Source organism: Candoia aspera, chromosome 1 (assembly GCF_035149785.1).
Source record: "Candoia aspera isolate rCanAsp1 chromosome 1, rCanAsp1.hap2, whole genome shotgun sequence".
In the NCBI taxonomy this organism is placed as follows: Eukaryota; Metazoa; Chordata; class Lepidosauria; order Squamata; family Boidae; genus Candoia; species Candoia aspera.
The window spans coordinates 292,127,574-292,147,430 of NC_086153.1; the positions used below are offsets into that span (position 1 = coordinate 292,127,574).

The 19,857-nt window shown below is 36.4% G+C and overlaps 1 protein-coding gene across 1 annotated transcript in view; it reads right to left on the bottom strand.

The window, feature by feature from the left end:
* The window catches only part of BAZ1A (bromodomain adjacent to zinc finger domain 1A), a 58,374-nt gene extending 38,727 nt beyond the window's left edge, over nucleotides 1-19,647 (bottom strand). Inside the window, exons 1-9 of the mRNA XM_063290036.1 lie at nucleotides 19,569-19,647; nucleotides 19,276-19,468; nucleotides 18,776-18,904; nucleotides 12,224-12,502; nucleotides 7,765-7,908; nucleotides 5,907-6,008; nucleotides 4,699-4,786; nucleotides 3,336-3,470; nucleotides 1,701-1,803 (exon numbers count right to left, since the gene is read on the bottom strand). Coding sequence (XP_063146106.1) covers nucleotides 1,701-1,803; nucleotides 3,336-3,470; nucleotides 4,699-4,786; nucleotides 5,907-6,008; nucleotides 7,765-7,908; nucleotides 12,224-12,502; nucleotides 18,776-18,888 — 964 coding nt within the window. The 5' untranslated portion in view covers nucleotides 18,889-18,904; nucleotides 19,276-19,468; nucleotides 19,569-19,647. The remainder of the gene's footprint in view (nucleotides 1-1,700; nucleotides 1,804-3,335; nucleotides 3,471-4,698; nucleotides 4,787-5,906; nucleotides 6,009-7,764; nucleotides 7,909-12,223; nucleotides 12,503-18,775; nucleotides 18,905-19,275; nucleotides 19,469-19,568) is intronic.
* Nucleotides 19,648-19,857: the final 210 nt, after the last annotated feature.

Below are 19,857 nucleotides of genomic sequence, written 5' to 3' on the forward strand. Positions count from 1 at the left end.
AAAGCCATACGGGTAGAAAATATAAAATGATTGATGATACAGTGGCAGATATTGGACCCATCAGATTATGACATGACCAGATAAAAGGCTTTTGGGCTTCTACTTCCCAATGTTCACATGAAGGAAAAGAAAAGCTGAAGCTGAAAAGCCAGAATTACAAGGGAACATGGAATGTAAGAAACATGAACATGGGAACTTTAACACAATGAAAGATAAAATGAATCTTATACACCTTCATCTTAGGCATCAGCAAATTCTGTGGATTGGAACTGGACACTTTCAATCAGAAGATCATAGCATTTGCAACTCAGGACATGAAAGACAAAGAAGGAATGGCATTGCTTTCATAGTCAGGAAGGAGATAGCAAGAGCAGTTCTTGGCTACAGCGTAATCAATGACCAAATATAATATCAGTTAGATTTCATGGACAACCCTTTAACATAACAATTATTCCAGTTTTATGCTCTAACTAGTCAGGCACGAAAAGAGGAGGCTGATGTTTTATGATCAAGTTCAATTGGAAATCAATAGAACATGGAAAAAAATGTGTTGCTTGTGGTTGGAGACAAGAATGCCAAAGTTGAAACTATTGAGAAAAAAGGAGTTAGACTATATGCCCTAGGAAACAGAAATGAAGCAGGAAAATGACTTACCAATTTCTGCCTATCCAATAATTTCTTCATTGCTAAAAGCCTTACAAAAACCAAAGTGACACCTATATACAAGGACATCACCAGATGCATATACATAAATCAAACTGACTATATTATTGGTACAAGGAGGTGGAAGAGCTCAGTTACAATAGCAAAGAGATGGCCAAGGGTTGACTGTGGAACAGATCATAAATTCCTCATGTGCAAGTTCAAAGTCAAGCTAAAGTAGAAGAAAAAAGCCAAGCACTTTCCATGATATGATCTTAACCATATATCACAATTTTCAAGGAAAATAATGGAATTATTCTGAAGTCCTGAATCTCATTCACTGGGACCCAGAGGAACTATGGAACAGACTTAAAGAAGTTGTTAAAGATGAATATAAAAAAGGTCAAGAAAGAGAAGAAAGGAAACTGGATGTCAGAACATTCCACGGAAATTAAAAAGAAGAGAAAAGAAGCCAAATCTACAAAAAACAAAGATGTCAGTAAGGAACTTAAAAGAATTTCAGAGAGCTGTTACAAGAGACAAGAAGCAACATTACAATATCTGTAAAGACACTGAAGATGAAAACAGACACACAAAAGTAAGAAAAGTCTTTTACAAATCTCTGAATTCAGAAGGAGATTCTAACCTTGAATTAGTTGAACGCTAAGGAATTGGTTGAAAGCTAAAGGACAGACAGTAACTGATTCAAAGAAGATCAAACATAGATGGAAGGAGTATACTGAAATTCTGTACAATAGAGATATCAACATCCAAGATACCTTAGAAGATATTCCCTACTTACAAAAACCTCTAGTAGTAGAAGATGAAGTTAGAGCAGTGTTCTGGTCATTACCAAGTCGGAAGGCTACAGCAACCTAACTTTGCTTTACAGGTAGTCCTTGCTTAACAACCATCTGTTCAGCGATCATTCAAAGTTACAATGGCACTGAACGAAGGGACTTACGACCGCTCCTCGAAGTTCTGGCCATCACAGCACCCCACAGCCACATGAACAAAATTTGGGCCTGCCCACATTTATGACCACTGGTTGAACTTACCACTGGTTGTCATAAGCTCTTTTTCTTTTTGGAGTTTTACCCTTTCTTTTGCTGTGTTGCTTAGATTTCTAGAACTAAATTGTTCTTCAGCAACCCTGTCCTCCTAGGAGCAAAACCAAACCGCATGAAATAGAAAGAATATTCAGAATCTGAGTATTTCAACCACTTTATAAGGGAAGACATGTTCTACTTTTAACTAAAATGAAATATTTTGCAAAGTTAAAGGGACTTTTTTGAAAAATGAAAGCAAAATTTGAGTTCCCCCCCTGCCCTTCACAACAAATATGAATGCTAGCTGGTCCACCATTTGTTCCCTTAAATCTGGGAAGCCTAGTTGCAATACTCCAACTATCTATAAACAGAGCTCCTCCCCGTTCTCCATTTCAAAGATTAAATGAAAAAATAATATTAATAAAAGTTTGAAATAATATAAAATTGATGGTACAGTTTATTAAAAAATCTCAATATGAATAAAATACAGGTGGATAACCAACAAATCTAAAATTTCATATGGCTAATATATTCTAAGATACTGTTAAAATCTTAAAATACTATACATTTCATATCCAATTTCTAATCAAAACATAGTTCTATTAAACCTTAAAAATACTTGGTTAACACAACTGAAGTCAATAGGAGAAAGAAAAAAACTATAATTATTAATACATTGAGACAATACTGTAAATTATATGCAGATTATATGTCAAATTACACTATGAACTCTAAAAGCCAAATTTTGGATGTGGAACAATTCCATGTGTGGAACTGTAGTCTAAAAATGGTTTCTAAACAGAACTGAATTCTGCATCAGATTTACTTTTGAAATATGAAGTTTTTCTAGACATTGAAACTTAGTCCCATAATTTGGTTAGATATTCTTCCACATAGGGGACCAAAGAACTTTTCCAATAAAGAGCATATAAAATCCATGCAGTTGTTAACATATACCATACTAGTTTATTTTGAGGAATATGTATGGTTTAGTGAAGTTTAATAAAAATATCTCAGGATAAAATGGGATTACAAGTTTCAAACTTTGTTCAAAATTTATTTTCCAGTATTTTTGAACTTTGTAACATTGCCACCACACATGGAAGAAGGATCCAATCTGTTCATTACATTTCCAGCATTTCATGGAAAAGGAATTATTCGTTTTAGCAATCAAGACTGGAGTAATGTACCAGCAATAGAACATCTTGTACCAATTCTAAGAACAAATACTGTAAACACCAAGTTAGCAAGGAACTGTACATATGAAATGCAATATAAATTAAGTTGATGGTACTGGACATTCCTAACCTAATGTACTCCAGCTGTGTTTCAGTACAGTGCCTATCACCTTTCATGACCAACATGCATACTGACTGAAGATGAGAGGAGTTGAAATCAAATACATTTTAAGGACCCCAGGTTGGAAATGGCTGGAATAGAATGTAATTTGTAGGAAAGTTGATAAATATTACTTGTATTATGTATTTATTTCATTGTTTTTGAGGAGATTTAATATGGATTTGAGGATGACCACATAAACATATCATACTCCCAGCATCCATTCATGAGCCCACCAAATGCTGAATTCGCTATAGCTTGCTTGTCAATAGATGAATAGTTGCAGAAGGTTATTGCCTGACTTACATGATCATCAGACGCCAGCTTTGAAGGTCTCCTTTTTTGTTTACTTGAAGAACTGAACATAAAGGTGGGTGGATTATCAGGAAAGAGATAGGAAAAGGTCCATTCTGCTATCTTGTATTTTGCAACTGATATTGCCTTGGGAAAGAAAACAAGAGTCAACAGGCATGTCATGTATAAATTAATGAGTGTTTTAGAGCAACAACTTTGTTCCTTTTTTCTAGTTCACACTACTGGAATGAGGTGCCTATATCTGGGGGCAAATTAAACAAGAGAGAATCACAGCTATCCTGAAAAATCAAGAAGGCAGAACAAGCATTGTTTGGCTGTTCCAAGTAAACCTTATTTGTATGGACAAATATGATTAAGCTAATCTTTCTTCAAAGGTTGAATAGAAATACAGATTATTTGTAACAAAATTTCCTTCCTCTTCTTTTGTTTTTCTATGGCATAGACCAACAACTTTTTAAAATGGCATTCATGTGATATCATGCCCAAATATCAAATTACAAAAAATGTTACATACATCAACATATAAAAAACTAAATTTTGCAGTATCTCAACTGACAACACAGTTCCTATGAGATTTAGTTACCTCACAAGATTTTGGTCTTTAAAACTCATTTTTTGTTTTGGAGGCCAATGGGCACTCTCATGATCTATACTATATAGAGCCACTCTTGAATAAATACTACTGAAATAAAAGGCTTGTGAGACCATTTAAGACTGGATGATTACCTTTTAAAAGGGCAATATCTATCAATTATCTATCAATTATGAAATCTAATATTTCATAATATGTCTCAATCTATCAATCATGAACCTATTTAGAACATTAGTCTAGAGCAATACATTAAAAACACTAGCTATGAAAGATTATCATTCTTCATCTACAGAAGTAAACATATTATGCATTAAAATTTACTGTGCTACAGGCTGCTATAGTAAAGACACTGAGAAATACTGCTTTACCTCAAAGACAACAAGTGTGCCTAAACATGACTTCAAGGAAATTTTAAAATGTTTATGAGTGTATCTGATAATCTTGAAATATAATATCAGATAAAAATAAAATATATCCATCATATAAAAACAAAAAAGATTGTAGTATACCAAGATTCATGGAATAAAAAAGTAAAACTGACAGACTTCACTAGTTGATAAAGGACTGTCTTCATTGTAATGTCTTAAACAAAGCTGATTAAGAGCTAAACACTTCCTGACAAACAAATATAATTTTAAGAACAAGTACATTATCATTCTTTTACTAGGATTGTCCAATTTAATATAGGCAAGCATATTCAAAACACTGACATCTGTTTACATATTTTTATTCTCTGTCTTAAAGTTTACTTGCTATTATTACCTTAATTTTAATAATGCCATCATGTGATTCACAGTGTTGCTTCAAAAAAAGCTTTAGTCTGTCATAAGAAAAAAGATGCTTTTTTCGGCTGTGAAAAGAAGAGAACCGTCATCAAAGATCTTACCGTTAGCGATGAAGTTGGTACATAAAAATTACAGTTAAATGGCTCCTGGCAATTTTAATTAAAAAATAATAAGCACCCTTGTGATGCATTTTAATTTTTTAACAGAAATTTGAGGAACCTTTGTTCCTTTTTCATTAAAATGATCTCTTCTAGACCAGAGTCTCACAGAATTGCAATACTGTGAATGGTTCTATGCCTTTTGGGTTGGTGTATATATTTTGAATTTTAAGGGCATATTAGAGAGTCACAAAATAGCTGCCACTGGTTATGGAGGCTAAGATGACCAGTTAAAAATAAAAAAATAAAAAATTTCCTGGAAGATGCATCTTCTCTAATCTCCTTATGATGGCCATTTCCCTCTCTCTTTTTATGTATGTCTCTTTCTTTATCTCTTATACGCAAACACACACAGCTTATTGTCACTTTTTTCTGAGCATACTTCCATACTAAAAATCATTGGGGTAGAACCACCCTTCATTTTTATTTTTAAGAATGTACATGGGGCTCATTTAGGGCCCAGAAACAATATTTGGAAATAAAAAAGGTGTTGAAGACTGGCAGTTTGCCTTTCAACAATTTCCTATTTATTTTTTTTAAAGAGACTTAATATTTGAAACATTAAAGGTTAGCCTGGGGAAACCAAGGAAGGGTTGGCAGCATCCACAGACATCATGCAGAGTATCAAGACACACTGTATGAAAAGTCCTCTTACAGAAAGCGAATGAGCCATTTATTTATTGCACAGTTATTATGGCTATTTCCAGGCAGGTATCATTTTAAATCAAAATGTTTAGCAATACAGTATCAAAACCTCCTCTCCAGGTCTAAAGCTTAACATCAATTTTTAAGGAAATAAAATGCCTCTTTCCAATTCTGTACAATTGTTACCATTTATCTATGGTAGGATTTTGATTCGGTAGAGGAACCAGTCAACAGAAGAGCGAAGAAGACAAATCTTGTCCCCCATTTCTGCAGTGTGAGCTACATAGAGAAAATGGCATCTTTAAAGAGGGTGTGCCTTGCTCCCCTCCCTCATTTCTGCCAGCTGGATTGCAACCACAGGGTCATAACCAGTGGAGCTTACCATATCTGTGATGCTTTCACTGTAACAGACTCATACAGTTGTTTCTTTATAGGCTTCACTTTATACTTGTACAAAAAAGGATCAGTTATGGCTTTTTCATTCCTAAAAATTAAAATCCATTATTATTGTTTTTCCTTGAAAGAAAAATATTACTATTTATAATGTAAATTGTTTTAAATACTTGAGGCAACAAAATGCACACATAGCAGATTCTCGGTCATATAAAATTAACATTTCAGTGAAGAGTGATTTTAAACTAAAATGTTGTATGTATTTGCTTGTGTTCTGTACAAAGTTAGCAAACTAAACCATGTGTGTTACATGTTTGTTCCACAAAATGCAAGCAGAAACATATAATACAGATTACCAATTAGCTTTTGAATATCAACGTGCTCAACCACTCTCAAAGAGCAATAAAGTTTAAAGATGTTAATGTGATATTGAATTATATACCAAAAACTACTAAATATTCAATAAATAAATCGTTAGATTATCACACATCTCCATCTGGTGCAACAGTCACACCAGGTGGCCCTCTAGACAGTCACTCATACCTTTTTCAACTTATGGCTCAACTACTGCGATGTACCCTACATGGGGCTGCCCCTGAAGATCACTCAGAAGGGTCAACTTGCCAAGAATGTAATTACTGTATGCAGGCAGTGGTGGGCTTGCCTCAGTTTACTCACAGGACACCCCTGCTTCACAAGCTACATTGGTTGCCAGTATGTTTCCATGTGTGATTCAAAGTGCTGGTTATCCCCTATAAAGATCTACATGGCACAGGGCCGGGCTATCTGAGAGACTGCCTATCTCTTGCGGTTTCTGCGTGCCCAGTACAAGCCAAACAAGGTAGGCATGCCTGAGGTCCCTTTGATTAAACAGTATCATCTATTGGGACCCAGGAAGCACACCTTCTCTGTTACAACGTCTGCCCTCTGGAATGAGATTCCCCCCAAGAATGCTCCATCCTTGATGGTTTTCTGGATAATCTTCTCCCAAGCCATGAACTAGGGTGGATGGGCCCCCTTGGTTGTGTCTTATATATGTTTTTATGTGTTATTTGGTTGCATTTTCCATCTTGTTCATTAGTTATTGTGCATTGCTTTTTAAATCTTGTTTTGTAATGTCATGTGATATATTACAAATCTACCCAGTCAGTCTGGAGTCAGGCCATTCTGAAATTGAATAAATAAATAAATAAATTTATAATTGATTTTGTATGTGCTTGATACTGTAAATTCTGTAAGCTGCCTGGAGTCCTGCTAATTTCAGGTTGTAGATAAAATGCAGAGATAAATCAATAAATAAAATAGTGACAACTTTAAATATATCAGTTTATGAAAATCTTCGGATTTATCAGGTTGAAGCACAAGCAAAAAAAAATGGTTTTGCTTTGCTAGAAACAAACTACTAACCTATACTTAAAATCCTGTATTGAAGATATGTGTTTTCTGTTTTTAAACTGTGTTTTTATTGACAAAGTGGAAAGACTGATCATGATGATTCCATATGGGCAAGGTTTAGTAGATTTAAAAACAAAGTTGTCTGTATATGTGTGATGTATGTCTGTATAAATGTACTGTATGTACATAAGTTTGAGGGTTTTTTTCCATTTTTTCATTTGGGATTTGGTGTTTTGTTTTTTGTTTTGGTATTTTTACTATGTATTATTTTGCATGTTGTATTTTTTAGCTTTTAAATGCTAATTAAAAAACAAATTTCTTTTGAAATGTTGTGACTGAAATATTTGTATAGCATTATATGAAGTTTATAATAAAAATTAAGTGGTTATTGTAGTTTAGTTATAGCCTTTTAAACTATGTTCATATTTTCTAAATATAAAACAAGTCTTTACCTATTTTGTGCAGAACTGGTATCTAAATCTGAATCATCACTATCGCTAATGATAATGGTGACTCCATCAACACTTTTCATATGGCCATTGGCCATTCCATTTTGATGTACTGGTGCTTTAATTTCCAAAATTTTACAGTGCAATCTGAAAAGAAAACATAAGAATATTCAGTATTTTTATAATACAAAAATATTAGCAGTGAATATTTCCTAAAAATAGGATAAAATCTACAGAACTAAGAAAGAACATGCAAATAAGAACATATGAGTGTTTCAACAGCTGTGTCAATTATACAATTGTGCTTATTTAATTCAGACTTTAACTACATTATTTGTATATTATATATACATGAATCTCACAGTATTTTTACTATTTATTTCAACTTTTATTACAAAGAATTGTGAAAATAGATTCTACTACTGTTCTGCAAATTGTTGCACAAGTTGTACTGAACGTTTCCATGGTGATATAAAAGAAAAGTGCTAAAATTATATTTTATCAAGCTCCTTCTATGACATATTTTTACTTCTCAAACAATGCATTAGCATTTTACTGTATAGCTATTTCAGGAATAAACAACACTATACTCAAGCAATAACTCTGGAGAAGAGCTATTTTAACATGTAATCATGCAACAGTCTTAGTACCTATGCATTAATATCTGATCATGGAAGTCAGATTTTTGAATGATTATTTGGAAAGCTCTTATTTGCTTTGGTTCTTGGTATTAAACCATAAACCTTTAGTTTTCTCCAAATGGCATATAAATAATTTAACTGAATGTCAGTTTTGCTACTCAGAAACCAGGCACTGGAAACAACATTTGAAACGTTTTGCTGCTTAAGTATATTAACTAATAAAAGATTATTCTTATAATAGTTGATGACCCAAACAACAAGATAAAATATTCAAAAAATCTAGTTTTAGTAATGACCATTTATTTCCCAACACATTTTGTCTCCAGTTGGTGTGTTTTGCTACATAAAACAAAATATACCATCAGAGACTTCAACTGAAAATGATGCAATAATACTTCTTGTCACCACATTAAATTTGCAAAACATTGCTCTTTCAGAAAGTATATACCAGGTCTTACAGCAGATTGGTGCTTCTTTGGTATATTTTGAGTCACTGCAATATGTTTTTGTTAAAATTAGTTTCAAATATTATAGGTGCTTTCATTAAATGGACAAGGAAAAGGGGGAAAATTTGACCAGCAACAGCTTATTTTGTGTTATCTCATCTTTCTTCTTCTGCAAAACATTTCTAATATGTAATGGGTCCATCCAGAAACAGATGTTTGAAGGTCATAATGAGCTATTCTCACCTTACTGGAAATGTTTGATGTTCTGATCATTCCAGAAGTGTTTTGAGCTCAAAACAGGGTTGGCTGTTTCAAGCTTGGTATTCTTCTGGGTTGATCAGAATGCCATCAGAACCCATCCACTATGGTCAGCTGTTTGGGACTCCTAATAGGATACTTCAAATTTTAAAAAAGTTATAAACACTACTTCTTCCCCTGTAGTCACTTTAATATAGATGGAGAGCAACAGTGTAGTGCTTTTAAACAACGATTTGGCATTGCTTGTACAGACAATAATAAAGTCTAGATAGATGGATAATTTATTAATTTCCCTAAGATTTGATGCCTTCAGGAATGAGAAATGCAGAAGGTATTTCTGGTAACAAATGAGGCAGCAGAACCGACCTCTGCCAGTGAATGGAAAATCATGATTAATGTTTTTGTCTTTTTGGTTTTTACCTTTAGCAAAGCTAAGAGGGTGAGTTCAAAGTATTATTATTAATTCTTGAGCAAATAATTCTTGAGCAAAATTCTTTTCCCCAAATGAATGGGTTGACTCCTTTGTACTACTTTCACTTACCTAGCAAAATTTACATACATGACTGCACTGATTTATTTCAATTTCACAGAAAAATGGAGTTTATTATTTTAAAATGTTCTTAATGCTATAGATCACGCATGAGGAAATCCCATTTCTGGAGATTACTCATCTAGCCGACCAATTCCCTCTCTCTGGATTTATTCCTCTCCACTTCTCCCATTTATAACTCAGAAACATATAAGAACTTTTCTGAGTACTGAGGGGTCTATCAGATGTCAGAGCACAATTGCTCACTATTCTCCTGCATTAACAAAAGACTGCCTTTTTCAATAAGGATGGTAACAAGAATGTTCACTCCTTTCTGCACAGAGAATGGCAGATCAGGGGAGGGATTTGGCTCGGATGGTAGGACTTAGGGGTGGGGCTTTAATTCCCTAAAACCTTATTCTTCAACATAATTCACCTATAAGTTATACAGTATACAAATGTGACTCCTAAACCAGATTTGGTTCTTCATCTGTATCATATAAAACAGGTTTAAAAAATTACTATTATTAATATATTTCACATTTTATCACAGCAGACTGTCAAAATTAGCTTTGCTTGTTAACAGACTTCATGTATTTCAATCACCTGTTTTCAAATAGCTAGGACATATTCTCAGCAAAAATGTTTTACTCCCTTAATAATATACCAAATTAAGGGAAAAGATGTAAGGGAAGGAAGGCACTGTGGAATGTTTGTATCTTTTTTTCCTAGGTAGATTATCAGGTACTTCGATATAAAAAATCTTGAAGTGATGTGGTTTTAATTACAAAACACAACGACCCAAAATGAACATGATACAGATTTATAAAAATAAATGCTGTGAAAAATAAGTTTTCTACTTGTGTCACAAAGTTTAATTTATCCAATAAAACAAAAATCAGCAAAGCTTCATACCACAAGATTAATGGATTGAGTATAATGCAAGCAGATCTTGGGATAGTTGCTAGCATAAATTGTTTTTTCTTTAACTGACATATTCACAGAAGCTATCTATGAATTACTAAATGGCTTCTATATCAAGAGATCATATAGCCTGATTATGGAGGATCTGTTATAAATGTCTCAGGAGAACTTCTGGGGCCACTATTAGGCACTGAATGATAAAACTTTGATTCGATGCAGCAGGTCAATTCTACTGAGTTTAGTTCTAACTGATGAAATATAGACCTGATATAAACCGTGGGGTAGCATTCTGCATTAGCAATAATAGTGGTCAATAGAATAGATATAAAACAAGGGACTGAAATATGGTTGCAAATTTTGGTAACATGGATAATATGATTAGCATAGCCAGAGATAACACTAAGTATAGACAATATCCCATTAAGAAAAAGAGGGATAAATTAGTGCACATGAGAGAGTTAAAACCTATTGCAGTCTTTAAATTGCCTAACTGTAATAAGGAGAGTGAAGGCATAAAGGCAACAGCCTCCATACAGTTGTGAGTATAAGAACACAAAAACATAAAGTACGTACTCTATTGTAGAGAAGTATTATTTTTATTTAGATGGATTATTCAAGAGAGCGCTACACTGATCCTTTGGTATATAAGAAGGATTTATACCAGGAAGTAAGCAGGTGGACCCAAGATAAAGACCAAATTTCTGTTTAAATTAATTAAATAGAATTAGTATTATTACTTCTGATTTTATTAAAATTATTACATTTTTAATTAAATAATTTTAACTAGCAACTTCTGGAGGGTCCCCAGGAGCTACAACCAAAGGAGTCACATTCAGGTAGCTCTTGCTTACCAACAGTAATTGGGACTGGGAACTTTGTCACTAAGCAATACAGTTATAAGGCGCGATGTCATGTGACCACATCAAATTATGACGGCAATTCCGGCAGTCATGGTTGCCATTGTTAGGCAAATCCCATGCGGTCACAGTGTCCCATGGTCAAGTGATCACCATTTGTCACTTCCTGCCAGCTTTCCCATTGACTTTTCTTGTTGGAAGCTGGCAGTGAAGGTTGCAAATGGTGATCACCTGACCATGGGATGCTGCAATGTTGTAATTGTGAGCTGGTTGCCAAGTGCCTGAATTGTGATCACATGACTGTGGGGGTGCTGCAACAGCCACAACTACAAGGACCTGTCATAAGTCCCCCTCATTCAGCACTGTCGTAACTTCATACAGTCATTGAACAAGTGGATGTTCAGCACTACAATTACAGGCAGTGTAGGCATGCCGGCCACATGACCATGGAACTGTCTATGGACAAACGCCGGCTCTTCGGCTTTGAAACGGAGATGAGCACCGCCCCCTAGAGTCGGACACGACTGGACTTAATGTCAAGGGAAACCTTTACCTTTACCTTTTTAGGCCTTATTTAGATATGTAATCCATTTATTCTATACAAACAGAATGTTTTACAAACTGGTATGATAACAATCAAAATCTTCAAAACAAAAAATAAAAATTGGTCATAAAATCGCTGGTGCTTAATCTCACATTCTAGAAATTTAAGTAATGAAAGGTACTTAAATGAACTGTTGGCCTCAGCTTTTTTTAGGTATTAAAAATCTATATATACCCAAAGTAGCACAAATCAAATATGCTTACCTTTCACCATTATTCCTAAGTACTTCAACAAGTTCACCAACAAAATAACGGTTTTTGATATAAGCAAAGATGTCATCACAAACTTCATGAAGTCGTGAACGTTGAGTGAGGGTAACTAAGTATAAGACTGGAACAATGAGAGGTTCTGGAAAGTTCTGGATATTTTGTCTGGCTTTCCTTTCCGATTCCAGTGCTTCTTGATAGGTAAGTCCAGGTTTACCTGTGACAGCACAACTCCAGACAAGACTATTACAAAGAATAGTTCGTTCAAAAAATTCACTGCAAAAACAAAACCAGCAAAAATTAAAGATAAACTACAAGTTTATTCAATAAGACCTAATTAAAACTATTTTAAAGTCCTGCTTTCCAAGACCACCATCAGAAGTAACAGTGCTAAATAACAAATAAACCCAAACTACTGATACACAAGCCATAACTATTAAAGGCTGTGCATGCAATTTCCCTGTGAAGTGTTGCCCAACCTAGCCAAGATAACCTGCCTAATGCTGAATCACTAAAACTCTCCAGCACTGAACCACTACTTCCTCAGGACTCTGCCCAAAGAAGGGAAAATTAAGTACTGGTCAACAGTTACCAAGATCTCAAACAGAGAAAATTTCAAGGCAATGGGAATAATTCTCTTGTAATTTTATTGTTATTTTCTAAATCCATTTGATCAACTAACTTTAGACAGTTAATAGCTTATGATGAATAAAGATCAAATAAACTGTATTGCTCCAAACACTCCTGGTACACTTCCTAGTACTATATCAATTGTAACTGATCTAATCAGATTAGATCATATTCTGGAAACTATCAAAAGATATATACTAGCAATATCATCATGGTTTTGAAGTTAAAGGTTTTGTCTTTAAAGGACATGGCAAACTATGTGCCCCATCTTACAGAGTAACTGTGTTCCCTGACTGGCATAACTGCCCTTACAATTTTTCAAAATATGTGTTATCTGATTAGGATAAATATTGATTACAGAATATAGAAATTTCAGTAATTCAGTAATCGACAGAAAACCAACAGATGGAGACCAAATAACACTATGAAGTGGTTGGACAGAAAATGAGCCTATTTTACCTATAAACATTCAGTTGAAGAACTAATAGTGAAAACACTGCCTGTTTTTAAAAATAGACTGGAGTGTTTGAGAGCCACTGTATTTTCTATTGATATGTGACTGAAATACCTCCTTCAATTTTTATGATACATAATCTTTTTAAATATAAATAAAAAATTTGAACCCAATTATTTTTTTTCTGCTGTTCAATCGTGTTCAACTCTCAGCGATTGCCAGGACTAGTCCCTGCAGTTTCCTTGGCAAGATTTCAGAAGTGGTTTGCCACTGCCTCCTTCCTAGGGCTGAGAGACAGTGAACTGGCCCAGGGTCACCCAGCTGGCTTTGTGCTTAAGGCGGGACTAGAACTCACAATCTCCCAGTTTCTAGCCTGATGCCTTAACCACTATACCAAACTGGCTTTGAACCCAATATAGCCATGGGAATTTCAACAGACTGAACTTCCAACTTTGCCTGAACATGAAATTAGATTCTTATCACACTAAGCTTCCCTTATTCAAGAATTACCTTGACTCAGTGAACAGCCACAGGACATACAGGGCCCACAAATAGTTTTTTAGATGTTAATTCAAATTTTCCTAAAATTACTAGTTTTACTAGCTTTCTCCCCATATATCTCCTTCATTAGTTAATTCACTTATTTATCTGTATCCTTTTTTATTAGAAAAAAAAAATCAAGATGGAAATCACCAATAAGCAATATGCAAAATAGGAGCACAAATTATATTCAGAAATAAACCAGGAGAATTAAAGCATTAATTACTTATAAATGCAATAAAACTCATTGTAAGGGCAGTTATGCCAGTCAGGGAAATGGAAACATCCCAGTATCTCATTTAAAAAAAAATGTTAGAAGGTTTAACAACAGTCCTCTCTGCCCCTCACCTCAGACACCCATGTATGAAATAGTTATTTTCTCATTTGTTTTCAAGGAAGAAAGCAACAAATGTCTCCCAACATTTTCACCTACCACTGGAAAATCATCAGGTATAGGAGTAGTGGGGAAAAGCCTTCTTAGGTTTCCCTTCCAAAGTCTGGCTATTGTAATTAGGAAAATCTCCTTCCAAATAAAACTCACAGTCAAAATATGATTTGATTTATATAGGCATTCCTCTTATCGTTTCTTTTTATTAAAAAGTAAATGTGGATGATTCAATATAGATTAGTAATTTAGCATAGTATAGTAATGCAGATTAGGGCCCAATTTGCCCAAAGGGAAAAAACTGTTAGGATGAGAGATACTTAGGAACAATGGTATCAATTGCCTGGAATATATTCTTGTTTGGTGGCCAATCAAGAGTTATTAAGAAACAATCTGGATCTATTAATTTCCTGGAACAGATTATTCTGACAAGATTCCACTGCAGATATTAAGTGATATAACAAAAATAGATAATAATCTATTGAAGAAAAATCACAATTTCAAGTTTCCTAATACCATCATTCCACCCAGAATGAAAATATAATTTAATGGATTCCCAGTTGAGTGAATGGGATTGATAATTATTTTGGAACAGAAGCATGGTTGTTATGGAAATTATTACAGTTTGAATCAACTTCTGTGACTGCCAGTATTGTCCTTGGAATCATTCTGGCTTCTTCAGGAGTCCTGAACAGCAGATGGTGAGGAAACCACCAGAATTCCTGATATGAACACCTTATTTCAGAAACACTCATTCTAAATTGAAAGGAGTTGAATAGAGTGTATTCATCTGTGTGAATATGTATACTATTAAACCATTAGTCTACCTGATACTATATAGGAAAACCAAATCCAAAAAACCCTGAGAAACATTCATATTAGCTATTTTATATAGCCATATCTTTATAAAAGACGTTAGTATTGCTTATCCATGTTTAAATCCTAGAGGCCGCTATCTTCCCATTAACTGATCTATTATCTGCAAAATTTACCTGTCCAACAGCTTTTATTAAAGTAATTATAATTCAGTTATAATTTTAATCATTTGGTTCTGATTTTAAATTTTATTTTACAGGGATTTTTAGGTAGAATCTACATATCTATTCCATGCAGACCAAAAGGGCAGGCTGAGGATCCCTTTCCTGCAAGAAATCAAGACAGACAGTGCCAGGAAGCAAGAATTCTCAGTGGTAGCCACCAAACTATAGAAAAAACTGCCCCCATATATAAAGGTTTCAAAAAGCACTCAAGATTATTCAATGGGTCTTTAGAACAGAAGGCACTTTTTAGTGGGAGCAGCCAAACTATAGATGAAGTACTTTAAGACTGGGGCCAATTAAGACTGGGGCTAATTAATATTTTTTAAATTTGTTTTAGGGATTTTATTGGCTATGTTATTTTAATATTTTATGGCATGATGGTTTTTGCTGATTTTATTTTAAGCTGCCTAGAGGCTAGGAAGTAGTAGCATATAAATTAAGATAATAAATAAGTAAATAAACTGCATGGATCCAAAGTGATCTGCTTACATGACAATGTAAGCAAGCTGCTCTAGCTCCCAGTTTCCAATTCAAGATGCTGGTTATTACCTTTAAAATCCTACATGGCACGAGTTGATAGGTAGGCATACCCCAGGTCTTTTCCCTTAAAGCGTGCTATCTTGTGGGTCCTCAGAAGTGTGCCTTCTCCATTGCAGCTCCTGCCCTATGGAACACCCTCCCCCATGAGATCCAACAGCCCCCCACCCTTTTAACATTCAGGAGACTACTTAAGAACTGGTCCTCCCCCAAGCATTGGGTTAGGGTGAGATCAGGGTGGGATGAGAATGTAGTGAGTGGCATCAGGGAAGTGTGGTTGTGGTGCCTGGTTTTTCTGTTTTGGTTTTATTGGTTGTGTTTTTATTGCTGTATATATTCTTTTATTTTTGGATTGTGAACCACACAGTTTGGCTTTAAGATGGGCAGCTATCCAAATTATATTTATTTATTTAACTTGATTTTTCTACGTAAAAAGTATTCCTTACTACTCAGAACAGTACAGATAATGCTAAAGCTCAAAGAGGTATCAGTGTACCTTATGATTTGAAATAGTCATATATTCCATAATTCCTCATCCTTTTTTTCAGAGCTACTGTGACAAGTGGCTACTATCAAACTTCACACTAGAAGTCAGCAGCAAATCTCAGTTCTCTGAACTTCCCATTCAGGAACAGGCTTAGTTGGCAGAAGACTCACACATGACTTAGCTACATTAAACTCTTTTGCAATCTTGTCAGATTCAGGCCTTGCATCAAACCTGCAAAAACAGTCCAATTCAGCCAACAAGGTCATTACAAATGTTATCCAGAAGTTCAAAACCTTTTTATAAATATGAAAGATGAGGTCTTCTGCAGCTACTTCAGCCAAGCTTCATTCCTAATAAAGTTCAGATGGCAAGTTTACCATCAAGTAACAGTAAGCAAATAATGTTTGTGTAAATAACTGAATCCTTCATAATGTATCATATATGTGCTCTTTAATATATATTTATTTCATTGTTAACAGATTCAGATGAATCCTATAGGAATTTTCTTGATACCATATCTAAATGAATGAACAACTTTTCGAGATTACATAGTTTGGTCCAAAAGTCCTACAGCAACTCAAAAGTCCTACAGCAACTCTGTATGAAAAGTCTAGCAATAATTTCCTAATGTTGAAGAAAAAGCTCTCTAAACATGACATGCATATCTGTTCCTGGAAAACCACTGCTGCTGACACTGAACAAGTTCTGGAGGCCCTTTTCTCTTAATAGTGATACAGAGAGCTAACTCTCCAATTCAAACAAAAATATTTTTAATTACTATTGTAGTACTTTTTCCAAAAAGAAACAATGTCTCTGTTTGATCTACTTTAACATAAAAGAAATCTAGACACAGAAAAACAAAATGTACTCTAGCTTCATTAGTTACTAATTCTATTGATAGTAAGACATTGTTTTAAACATATAAATATACATGAGCCAGTACAGTACTTTTAAATCCTACTAATATAAATGGATGAAACGTGCACATACTGTAATTATATCTCAAGCCTTATATGGAAAAAATGCTTTTAAAAAAACAAGAAATATTTTATTCAGAATAGTTTTCTGAAATTCTGTATTCTGTACACCCAACAATTTAAGTGGGTTCTTTGTTACCATTCACATCATCCTTACTTTATTTTCTATCCTGCCTTTATTATTTTTATAAATAACTCAAGGCGACGAACATACCTAATACTCCTTTGTCTTCCTGTTTTCCCCACAACAACCCTGTGAGGTGAGTTGGGTTTATGAAAGATATAAAATAACAGTATCTCCCAATTCAAGGGAAATGCTCAGTATTTTTCATATTTGGCTATTTAGCTTAAAATTAGCTTCTCGTTAAACCTCAAAATTTTTAGATGCCAAAATACTAATCTAACAGGGTTTGATTTTTAGTAAATGAGAGGCAATACTTTATGCATCAGACCCTTCTTGAGGTCAGTGAGATGAAAACCATTTTTGAATACTGTAAACAAAATTAGAGCAAATCCCTACAAATTATACAAACTTTTAACACATATTATTGAAGCACAATATTGAGCTATTTAGATTTTTCGAAAGTAGTACACTGACATGTGTTAGATACCATAAACTCTTAAGGGGGAAAGATGTCTTGTCACAACAGGTGCTGACTCCAGTTCCCAGGAGTGAATAATCCTGGGAAGCTGCCAAAAATTTCTAGTGTGGCAAAGGGGATGATAATTGTTCAAAAACCGGTACTTGGCATATGAGTTGGGATATGGGTTTTTCGGTTTTTGTTTTTTTAGTACTTTGATTTTTGTTCAAGGGATAAAAATGAGGTCACTAAGGTGCGCCATTAAAGACGATACGGCAGGGAAAGAGCTGTTACCGGGGTTTTGAACTCAAACCCCAAAGAGATTAATTTACGGGCCGGAGACAGCGGCACGTTTGTTTTTCGAACGCCCAGGACTCTAGGAAAACAATAGTCAATGATTAGGAGCAGCCGTCCAGCAGCCCCTCACGACCCAAATCCGGCCTTTACACCGCCGGCTACTGGCCGTTGATTCTCTCTCTCCGTGCCCAAGCTCAGTCAAGTTTGCTGGGTTACTTCCACAAACAGAAGCAAAAACACATGCGCGCGCCCGCGCCCAGAAGTACTCCAAGGCCTAGTGCAACCCGCGCCAACACGCAACGAGGGTTCAGGATACCCACAGAAGCAGGGTCGGGGCGGTGAACTAAAGGCGACCTTGCTACAAACTTTCCGTTCTCCCGCTCCGTCCTGAGGAGGACGGGCGCCGGGAGAGCTAAGGGGACGGGTCAGTTACAGAGGCGCGGTCCTCCTGCCCAAAGCGCCCTCCCCTTTCCCCTCTCGCCCGAGGAAGGCTGGAGGTCAGGGGGTTTCCCCGCTTCACAGGGGATTCCCTTCTCCGGCCAGGTGTCAGCCATTTGCAGCCGCGCTTCCCCGTTCAAACCAACCCGCCAGAGCCCACAGGGGAGGGGGGGCGTCTCTTACTCGTACTCCCTGAAGATCTCGTTGGTGACCCTGCAGTGGAAGACGCGCTCTTCGGGCCGGAGGTCAGCCGGAGGTTTCTCCCTCACGAAGGGCTTTCGGTGTAGAAGCGGCATCCCCCGGGTCCCGTTTCTAGGAGGAGGCGAGAGGAAGGCGGTAAATAAAGGCGAGGAGCCCGAGGTGGTGGTGGTTGTCGTTATCGCGGCGGCCGCAGACGGGTCCTTTTGTGTGCGCTTGACACGCCGCTTTCTTGCTGAGTCTGGGCGAGTTCTGTCTGTGCGTGCGCGCGTGTGGGAGAGCGAGAGCGGATCCTTCCTTTCCTCCCCCGCTTCCCCTCCCCTGCGCCGCCTCACAATGGGGCCATGACGCCGAACAGGCGGCGGCTCCACCGGCGGCGGCGGCGGCGGCTCTCTCCTCCTCCCCGCTTCCACAACGTGCTCTCGACCTGGGGATTCCCCCCACCCCAAAGCAACGCCGGCGGTCCAAGGGGTCCCCGTCCTGACCTGCGCACGCTGGGCCAAGCACCTCTTTCCCCTCCCACCCCCGCGAAGCCAACCGGGAAGAGAAAAGGGGGCAGATCTTTGATCGTTTATTGCCTTTCCTGTCTGGCTGCTTTGGGGAGTCGCCCCCCCGCCTCCCCTTTGATGTTGAGTGATAGATCCCCTCCAGCTGAGAGGTGGTTTGGTGAGCGTCCTCCTGTCAGAACGCGGAAGAGAGGAGAGCCTTTTGCAGGCTCCCCCAGTCGGTCTGTTAGGCAGATTAACTCTCCTGGGGCAGATGTACCACCCCCTCCTACCTGATTTGTAATGTGATTGCCCCTCCGGCATGACTGATAGTTAGTGAGGCTCACCCCTTTTTTTCTCCTGATCCTTTTTCTGTTTGTTTCTTTTCCGGCTCCACGGAAGTTTTTGATCTACTTCAGCAATCAACGAGGAAGAGCAGCAGGGAGGAGCTTTCGACTTCTTTCTCCTATATCTTTATTGGCCGATCACCGCCTTTCCAGCCTGTGACACACAGGAAGACAGAGAGCTACATTATTAATTAATAGATGAAGCGCTCATCCTCCATTTTTAAATTAACAACCC